Source organism: Schistocerca piceifrons, chromosome 1, assembly GCF_021461385.2.
Source record: "Schistocerca piceifrons isolate TAMUIC-IGC-003096 chromosome 1, iqSchPice1.1, whole genome shotgun sequence".
In the NCBI taxonomy this organism is placed as follows: domain Eukaryota; kingdom Metazoa; phylum Arthropoda; class Insecta; order Orthoptera; family Acrididae; genus Schistocerca; species Schistocerca piceifrons.
The window spans coordinates 335022784-335033575 of NC_060138.1; the positions used below are offsets into that span (position 1 = coordinate 335022784).

Sequence of the window (10792 nt, forward strand, 5' to 3'; positions counted from 1 at the left end):
AGTGTTTTATAGCATACTCTGTAGCAGAATATTGTTCGTTGCCTGTATTCACCCTCTGTCTATGCTTGTTCACTCTGCCATCAAGATTTCATCCCTATGATTCAAACTGACCTGCAGCCCTCCTAAAAACCTCGGACCCTGGACTTACACCTCGATCCCTAGAAGTTCTTACTGCACTCAAACCACACACCCACCTTTTACCTTCTTCCTAAGATCCACAAACCCAGTCCTGGCGGTCCTATAGTTACTGGCTTCAAAGCACCCACTGAACAACATCTGCAACCTGTAGTACAAAAACTCCCCTCCTTTATTAAATATATCAACCATTTCCTAGATCATCTAAAATCCATGCCCGTTCCATTCCCACCACACACCTTGCTTGTAACCATTGATCCTATCTCCCTCTACACCAACATCCCCACATATATTGTGTGTTGAACATTTCCTCAGTCAACACCCATCTGATTCCAAGCCTATGACATCCTTTTTCCTCACCTTAATCAACTCTATGCTTTGCAACAATTACTTCGCCTTTGTGGGGGCAGACATACAAACAGATCAGGGGTAGACCCATGGGAACCAGGATGGCTCCTTCCTAAGCCAAACTTTTCATGGGGCACTGGGCTGGGGCTTTCCTGGGATCCATAAGGCTTCAGCTCCTGGTTTGGTTTTGATACATTGATGACATCTTTGCTGTATGGCCTTGTGGTGAGGCTGACACGTTGAAATTCCTGGAAATCTAAATGCTTTCTCTCATTTAAGTTTCACAAGGTCCTTTTCTGAATCCCATGACACTTTCCTTGATGTTGATCTCATCCTTAACAAAGGCCAGCTACACACTTCTGCCCACATCAAACTTACTAACAAACAACAGTACTTACATTTTGACAATTGCCATCCTTTCCATGTTGTGAGGTAATAGGCGAATTGTGGCGTCCTGAAAATATTCCGAGTTCTGAGTTGGCATGGCCCCATGGGCCACTCGGCGGGTGCAGACCACTTGGCAGGCTGACCACATGGTGACTGAAGTTTGTCGAAGCTAGAGGGGTCCAGCAGCCACATGGCTCGGAATTCCATGGTGACGCTGTGTCAATGAAAGACACTTGTATGCTGAGAGTGCCAAAGATGGTGGACTGTGAAACCATCATGGCAGACATTTCACTGTTTGTATAGAAATTAATAGTAGCCAGATGAATCATGATACCTCAAAAAGAAACATGTACATTACTATTATTTGCACGATAATTCTGATGGTGTAATCAGATTTTCAATATTGTTATTAGATCAAAGTTTAGTATCTGACAGTAAATTATACAAGTAACACCCAGCAACGAATTTCCAAAATCTAAGCGGTCCATCTGATTTTGTCGATCTATGTCTTTAGAAAGCTATTAGTGTAAACCTATATTGGTATGAATTACAGGCATGTAACTAATAATATGTGAGTTATTGGAGGCCAAAGTGGCCAATTACTACTAATCGCATCAGGCTGTAAGTACTCAACAGCGACATGACAAAAACTGTAGCAGCAAGCCTATAAATATATTTGTCTTTGTTTATATCCAATATATATTATTCATGAAGAAATTGGTTATGGTTAAATACTTACTGTGTTTTAGAAAGGTTACTGGCCTACCTTTTCTTCTATTCCTTCGATATATGTTTAATTTTTCTATGTGTAATAATGTGTGAGAGACCATGTTTCTGGTCCAGCTGTAGGAATATATTTAATTTCCAGTTATTTAAATGTAAATACAGTATTTTGAATGTGTTTCAATATGTTTGTGAGTGCATGTTGGTTTTGAGACATGGAGGGAGTGCTCTAGCCAATCACAGCACTCTTTAATGAGAGACATGTGGAGGTTGGGGAGGGGCATCATTTCTGGGCAGTGTGGTGCGAGGGATGTTCACACGAATCGGGAGGTGCTGGATGCGATGGCGAGATGGAGCCGCAGGAAAGACAGAGCATGGAGCAGTTAGCTGATGGTCGTGGCAGACAGAAATACTTCTTAGTGCTGACTTTTGCACTTTTGATATTTCCATGGCTTTTACAATGAAGACGTAGTGTGCATTTAGAAGTGAATATCTCAAGCTGTTGTTGTTGTTGTTGTTGTTGTTGTTGTTGTTGTTGTTGTTGTTGTTGTTGTTGTTGTTGTTGTTGTTGTTGTTGTTGTTGTTGTTGTTGTTGTTGTTGTTGTTGTTGTTGTTGTTGTTGTTGTTGTTGTTGTTGTTGTTGTTGTTGTTGTTGTTGTTGTTGTTGTTGTTGTTGTTGTTGTTGTTGTTGTTGTTGTTGTTGTTGTTGTTGTTGTTGTTGTTGTTGTTGTTGTTGTTGTTGTTGTTGTTGTTGTTGTTGTTGTTGTTGTTGTTGTTGTTGTTGTTGTTGTTGTTGTTGTTGTTGTTGTTGTTGTTGTTGTTGTTGTTGTTGTTGTTGTTGTTGTTGTTGTTGTTGTTGTTGTTGTTGTTGTTGTTGTTGTTGTTGTTGTTGTTGTTGTTGTTGTTGTTGTTGTTGTTGTTGTTGTTGTTGTTGTTGTTGTTGTTGTTGTTGTTGTTGTTGTTGTTGTTGTTGTTGTTGTTGTTGTTGTTGTTGTTGTTGTTGTTGTTGTTGTTGTTGTTGTTGTTGTTGTTGTTGTTGTTGTTGTTGTTGTTGTTGTTGTTGTTGTTGTTGTTGACTAATTACGTACAGTAGGAATCCATTGTTTCCCTGTTCAACTTTTATTCTATTTAACTGCTGGACCATCGACACCAACAAGTGTTTTGCAGAAATATACCACATTCTCAAAAGTACTTCTATCATACTCTTTTAAAGTCATTAAGATAGTACCTGTATATTTTATTTAATTGCAATATTTCATTTATAAATTTCTACATTATATTTGCAATTGCTGAGTGATAAGGATCTTTGACCATTCGATCCATATTACTTGGAATTATCTGGCTTGTAATGTGGCAACTACGTATCCCAGCCCCTTGACGATGAAACCAGCCAAAACTTAATATTTCAACTCTGAGTCAGAGGGTACATAGTTGAAGGCCACCACTCACAGTCATTACAATTTCATATTGTTTGAAAGCCTGCAATGTCAACTGTTGCCTCCTATCCATCCTTGGCATTTGTAGGGATGCAGACACTTTACAGCAATACACCACCTTTCTTACTTCAGCCTTCACTGGACAATTATCCCAAAGCCTAGTTCAAAAGCAGATTTCCCAGGCCATCAAATCGAATCCTGGTACTGCTTATACCTAAAAAAAACTTTGGTGCACACCACTTTTCAACTGGTATTTTCCTGGTCTTGAATGTACCAGTCAGCTACTTCAACAAGTCCTAAAGTCATGCCCTGAAATGAAATCCATTCTGTCTAGATTTTGCTCACCACACCTAGAATAGCTTTTTGTCACCCTCCCAATCTCTGCAATATCTTTGTCAGACCATATGCTGCTCCTGCACCTATCTCCCTACCCCATCGCTCCTACCCCACTGCAAGACTTGCCCTATGCACCCTCCTACCACCACTTATTCCAGCCCTGTAACTGGTAAAACATACTGTCAAAGGGAGAACCATTGCAAAACAACATTAACTACCAGCTATTGTCTAAACACTGTTCAGCATTTTACATTGGCATGACTATCACCCAGTTATCAGTCAGGATGAATGGGCATAGGCAGAGGGTGTATACAGGCAACACACAGTATCCTGTTGCAGAGCATGCTGTACAACATTGTCATGACCTTAGTGCCCATTTCATCACACTCCCCCATCTGGGTTCTACTCCAAGACATCTACTTGATAGAATTTGTTATCCATTTTTGTATTGGATTGATGAGTGATTGCAGTCTGTAGTGTTTTTCACATAATTAGGTAAAGCCCCTACTGAACAATTTGTGAGGGTATTTTACTGGGAGTAAATGTGACTAAAATAAACCTGTCAAGTACATTCATGGTAAACTGTCCACAATTCACTGCTTTGTCACTATTACCACCTCTAGACCACTGTGGCTCAGGTTCAATTCCCAGCCTGGTTGGAGATTTTTTTCACTCGCAGACTAGGTGTTTAGAGAAACAATCATTTCATCACAAAGATGTGAAAGTCACTCAATACCCCACACAAGGTATCTCAGTCAATAAAACTACGATCGTTTCACTTCCCCGTGAACTGTGCAACATCTGTATTTCTTATATTATGAAGGCGTAAGATAGCAGCACATGTACAGGTACAGGTACAAATGAAGTTTTGTCATACACCTTTTGGTAAAGTAGCTCAAGTATTAGATAATATTGGCCCAATGTGATAAAACACCACCCACGATCTATTGTGTGTATTTCTGTAACTTCCATTTACATTATGCTGTAACTGCACATTTTCCACCTTTCACATGTTTTACACAGCGTACCATCTTTTCATTGCAATCAAAGTGCGGGTTACATTGAACAGTGGAGCAATTCAGAGTAAAATTCCACTGTGACTGAAGAATGACACACTCAGGATACAGATGTCTCAATATTGGGATAGCACTCTGAATTTGCTTACTCGAGATTGTTTCTTACCCTGCTATTCCTGTATGTGGTACGGAAGTCCCTTGTTTCATTTAATTCTATGGTTCTCTCCCTTCTTTCTGTAATAGTTTACTGGTCAGACACACATGAATGTATTCTGATCGTACACAGAAGAGGCCTGTTTTGTTGCTTTGTAACACCCCATTTCCCCATCCATTTTTATTCGTTAACTGCTCTTTTAGATCAATGTGCAACATTTCTTGTTTATTGGTAATCATCTATTTACTTAACATATCCACAAGTGGTAACTAAGTATCTCTCAATAGAGAAGGCTGTGTTTAAAACTCCAGTGAGGAGTATTAAAACTGCAATAAGTATTTAGAAGAACACAGTTTGCAGTTTACCAAAGTTTTATTTCAAAATAATGCAAAATATTTATACTCAAAGAGTATATTGTACAAATTTAATACTATAACATGAATATACTGTACAGAAGTTGTGTGTAAAACAACACTGAGGTAATAGAAATCTGATTCTGTGTTTAAGTTTACAATCTGCTACATATTCTAAAAATGCAATAATTAAAATAACTGTGCCAAAATTCTGGCATTTGAGTAACTATTGTGTATTTACAGTCTTTGAAATTTTTTACAATAAATTAGAAGTTTCAAAATTGCATCCATAACCCAGAATGGAAGTACATGCAAAGCATGCAGCTGTTCTAAACAAATGCAGAAAATTTATAGTGTATAATAAATATGGCACACTTACAAAATTTTTATGTAAGTTTCATTATGCATTGTTTTTGTAATCTGTTTGCAACAGGCAAGTCATTTCAGTAACAATTTGTAATTGCAATTTTTTGCTTGTTTGACAAGACCAGTCTTGATATGTTCATTGTATTTTTTGTATAGTCTGGATTTTTACAAAAGTGGCTGAATGAGTGAGTGAGTGACATGCACAACACTTTGAACAATGTATGATATTACATAAAATTCAAATGTACTACACACATACACATATGAACCACTCACACTAATATTCCTCATGAAATGCAAAAAAAGATACATGATAAAAGGATGCAGCATATAAAACAAGTATCTTGGCTCTCACAGGTACTTTAAGCTGTCAGATGCTTTGCACTCTTAGCTGTTAAGTATCCAAAGTGAGGCAAGACATTTATTCTGTTGTTTATCTTTGTGGTTGATAAAATACTTCGAAAGCTTCTATCAACTTTGTCAGCATGAACACCGACCACTCTTTGCTTCACTTGCTTTACCATCGAGAGCAATTTTTTCTGTGTCTTTTGCTGTGTCATTCTGGTGTATTAATTGATCATTTTGCAGAATCTGTAATTAGAAAAATGTACAAAATTATGATTCTCAATATCAAATTAAATTTTTAAATCCCATTTAGTAATGATAAATGGATGGCAAAAACCAGTAAAATTAAGTTTTGAGGCTTACCTTCTTGACAAGAGTCCTTGCTGCCTCATCAATGTTAATATTTTCCTTGGCAGAAGTTTCATACCAGGCTGTGAAACCTTTTTCTTTGCAATATTCTTCCATTTTAGCAGGATTATTGACAAGGCCTTCTTTTGGTTGATCACACTACAAAACAATGGAAACATGGTAACATTTTTCAAGAAAGAGGTTATTTTCTTAAAGAACAGAATATTTGAAGCAGATTCCACCTTTTAAGCAGAAAGTATTTCCATATTTTGTTCTACAAGTGTTCTGTGTAAAACCAACTTAATTGTTTTAAGGTTCAACCTTAAAGCAGTTGTTAATTTTGCTTAACACTTTCAACCAGTTTCTGTTAGTGTAAGAGAAATTAAATCCATTGTAAAGAATTTTAAAGTGAATATATTAAGTGCTGCTTTTAAGGTTTGTTAATAGGTAATATGCCCTAACTAGCCCTGGTAAGGGCCAGTAGTACACTACATTTGTTTGATCAAGTTTCAGTTTAATTCAAAAGGTAGAGACAGCAACTTAGAAATTGAACCATTAACATTGCTCTCTTAAAAGCTTTTCACTTAACTCCCATGACATTCCAGTAAAGAAATGGACTTCAAATTTGGTGTGTTAGATCAGACATTTTCTGGGAAATGTGTGGGAACACACTTCAGATTTCAACATCATGTGTGTGTAAAGTTTAATCTCAATTTAAGTGATTACACAGAAAAGGAGGGACATTTCTCTTTCACTCTAGTAGTGAGCAGGAAACAGGTCTTTGCACCTGAACATTTTCAACATTTTTTAACTCAAGGTGTCCAAGCTATTAGGGACTACAAGAAGTCACTGCAAATTTTCAAGTGAGAAAACTGAGCTTATCCTAATTAAAATATTAACCAGTATTATGAATATTTCACTTCAACAGTTATAAACAAATTATTGAAAATATGACAAAATCATCCATAGCATCCACATTGGACCTAGCAGATGACATACTTGCTATTCATAAATTGCTCTCAGTTTGTATTATTTGATAGAAAGTTTCTGCGCCACTGACCGAGTACACACTATGAAACAATTGACTTAACTTCTATTTCACATGTTTTGAGGCTTGTTTTATTGAAGTAATTACTGTAACTCAGCTGATTGTTGTCTATCACTTTGTGAGCTTTAATCCACAATGGGTAACTTTTCCAAGGTATTCCCACCTTTTACAGTAGGTGTGTATTGCAAAGTTCAAAGAATTTAAGATCCTTTTGCTATTGGGACTTAAGATCTTTTGGAAGTAACTAATTGCATACTGAGTAATTTATCATTGAATTGCTTTATTAATTCAAAATTTCTTGCAACACTGTATTGCCTCATACCAGCAATGTTGAAGCAGAAGTTTGCCACTTTTATGGAGACACTGCACTCTTAGTGTTACTGTAGAAAGCATCCCTTAGGTTCAGACAAACTTTATGGACTGCAGCAGTTTATGGGTAACTTTTCATCTACATCCTGTCATGCTCAACTAGGGTCTGCATGTTTGTAGACAGTAGCAGGCACACAATATTCTTGAAACACTCTTAGGGTGGCAGCAGTTGGTCCCTGTAAGTCATAGCTGAGAGACTAGTTTAGATTTATGATATTGCTACTTCATATATTGTGGACTAACCTACTTCTTTAATTTACAAATAGAGCCACAGTACCATCTTTCTTCCTTTGATTCCAAGCTGTCTGCTTATTTGAGACTACTGAGTATGAAGTATTTAATTTTAAGATGAAATTTCCCCCAGTTTCCAGCACTGGAAGCTTTCAATATTTTCTGGACTCATTTTGCCTCTTCCAGCCAGTTTGTGGTGTTTAAGACACGTTTGTGTAGGGTATTTGAAGTTTAGCTTTTAGCTTATTCTGTTTGATTTTCTGTTTCTATACAAATCTTTTTTGGTTTAATTTGTGTGTTGAAACATACCAACATTATCTTTGTGGAGATCCAGAAACAATATAAAGGAATATCAAAATAGAAAGAATATGTGCAGTAACTTACAAGGGGTTTCTGTAAAATAATCTAAACAAGCTTGAAGAATCAACAGTTTTACTGCACTTTGAAAAACAGTAAGGGTTTATATCCCACCCTCCTTGAAACATTCAGAGATAAGCCTCAGTTCTAGTGTAAGTGGGAAGGAGTTTAACAGTAGTTATTGTAAATTTAGCAGTTACCTGCTCATCCTGAATTTTCAAAGCCAGGGAAGGTTTGTAATTGTATTTTAGACTGTAGCCTACTAAAGAACTTTAAAGCAAATCAATAGGCATCAGTACTCTAATTCCTCACTGATTAATTCCAATAACCAAAACTTTGAACTAAGATGGTAAATATGACTGTTATAGACCCAAACACTGGCCGCCTCTAACTGGTCCACCTTGTCATTGCAGAGCACAACTACAAACTTTGAGTTCATAGAACTGAGACCGATATACCACTTTTGTTCTGTAGCTTCTCTTAATATTTACAGAATTCCGAATTGTATCATACTGTCCCACTTCAGGCTGTTTGTAGTTTTCATGACATCAAATCTAATAGTATCATTAGGTTCTGCAGCATAGAATGCTAACCAAGTGTGACTGTCTCTTATTACCACTTCTACAATGATCAGTGTGGGAACGGTGAAGACTGCTTGCAGTACTATTATTTTGAGGCAAAGAAAGCACTACCAAACAGCCTAATTACTTAGAGTGCATAGTAAATACTTGTTCAGACTGTAAACAAAGATTGATGCCATTAATTGTGCTGAAATTATTCTTGTTAAAACCTTCATAAATATTGGTTTGCCAGCTGATATCTGAATTTAATCAGAAAAGGAATGTGTGACCATACAGTTGTGTTTAAGGGTCAAACATATTCACTGAGGTCTGTGCACTCACCCATAGAGGGCTAAGATTGTTCACTTCCTATGTAGACAGAGTTGTATTTATAGAACTATACTAGTCTGCTAAATTTGATGTTCTCTCACCTAGTACTCTTACCTAATAGTGGTTCAGTAGTTGCTACTAGTAAGGTGTCCAGGTTTACACATCAGGTTGTAACTGCAAGTGTTGGTTTTGTAGAGCTAAGTTCCTAAAGTGTGCATTTGGCAGTATTGTGCTGTATGAATCATCCACAACTTTTGACTCTGCAGTAAAGGCAGGTTCCAGCAATATTCTTTGTATTAATATTATTTTCAGTTTTCTTTATATAGGTCAGAGACTACTATATTTAATATTCCTCTAACTGTGCTTTGGTTACTTGAGGGAGGGAAAACCCACCTAATCCTAAGGGAACATTTTGAGTCAATCAATCATTAAGTGACTGAAGTGAATGCAGAAGATTTTTCAGCTTAAAATTTTTAAATGATAAATGGGAACAAGTGTGCAAATGATCCTGTATCAAACCAGACAGGGAGCCTGGTGTGTCGAGAATAAGCATAAATCTGCACACTGGTGTATTGTAACACTTGAGGAAAAATAACCATATTTGAATGTTTATTAATAATGTTTGTGTTTAGTGTGATCTGCAATGTCATCAGTGACCCTACATGAAAAAATGTGAAGAAGGTTGAATAATTTCAAAACCAAGCTGTATTGAGAGATGAAGGGTCATAAAAATCCCTGAATTATATGCGACACAGTAGAGTAACTAGAGGAAATCAGTTACTATGGCTGGATGGTTACTTAAAAATGAGTGACAGCCACTCTGCAGCACAATCTCAATATTTTTTTTGTAAACGAATGTGGACACAACCCTTAAGCACACACCACACACTTCTCATTATCATTAGAAATATAGGGAAAGTTTTGTGGGGGAGAGAGCTGCCTCATAGCATTAAAATTATAAAATATGCTCTATCACTACCTGCATTCACATATTACACTTGCAAATCCTCTCACCATAAGAGAAGGCCATATATAAAAGTGTGATGTCCCACTTTTAGTTTTGTAAAATATACTTCAACTCTGTGGCCTGAAGGAAGCAGTGGTTGCACCATAGGTTTCATTGACCTGAGGTTACTGTATCATACTCAGCCACTGAGCCTCCCACAAAAAAGACTGACAGAGTTATGTACAAGGTGACTGCCTGAACAGCAAGCACAAGATTGGAGGGAGCAACCCTCCTTGGCAGTTGCATTAATACATTAACTTCCCAGATCCCTGTGCACTCCAGAACACCAGAAAAATTTTTCTTCCTCCTGTCTTTGCAAGGGAAAGAGCACTTCCAGTGTCATGGCTCAGCTGTCCACTAGACATTTCTGTACAATAGCAAGATTAGCACTTTGGGAATTGGTGCACATGTCATCTTTCACACCAGTGTACTTAGTATAGCAAGTAGTTCTGCTTAACAAATGAGAAACTGTCATGTGACACCTACACCGAGGACAATCTGGGAACACTTAACATTAAGCCTGGATGGAGGTTTAAAATGTCAAAATATAGTTTAAAGTGTAATTGGGATGCAGTTCTTCATGCATTCCTCAAATTCTGGAATCAACATAGGCCTCTAGTAGACAGGAGTATTCCCTGCTTCACTTTTGGCTTTGGATCTTTATGCCATCCAATTATAATATCTCAGGACTCTCCCTTGCACATATACCAAATCACATCATTGCTCACTTTCAGATACTGAATGCATGTTCCTCAGGTAGCCAGTTAACAGAGTTTGAAACAGATATAGCCCTGCACACTATATACAACAACAAATTGACCATTGCTGAAAGCCTCTGCACACTGGCTGCAAATATAGGGTTGTGCAATAATTCCCTGTTGATATCTATACTCCAATGTTGTATTGCATCCAGTAATTTGAAGTACAGAGGCCTTACTGATGCA

At 37.2% G+C, this 10792-nt stretch overlaps 2 protein-coding genes across 2 annotated transcripts in view; both read right to left on the reverse strand.

Moving 5' to 3' along the window:
• Positions 1–2311: 2311 nt before the first annotated feature.
• LOC124790234 (ataxin-8) lies at positions 2312–2653 on the reverse strand (the record flags this gene model as incomplete). Its single annotated transcript, XM_047257769.1, has 1 exon — positions 2312–2653. A coding segment is annotated over one exon (342 nt), but the record flags the coding sequence as incomplete, so codon positions are not given.
• Positions 2654–4955: 2302 nt separating this feature from the next.
• Positions 4956–10792, reverse strand: part of LOC124787473 (fibrous sheath CABYR-binding protein-like) — an 86381-nt gene continuing 80544 nt past the window's right edge. Inside the window, exons 4-5 of the mRNA XM_047254342.1 lie at positions 5963–6106; positions 4956–5845 (exon numbers count right to left, since the gene is read on the reverse strand). Coding sequence (XP_047110298.1) covers positions 5735–5845; positions 5963–6106 — 255 coding nt within the window. The 3' untranslated portion in view covers positions 4956–5734. The remainder of the gene's footprint in view (positions 5846–5962; positions 6107–10792) is intronic.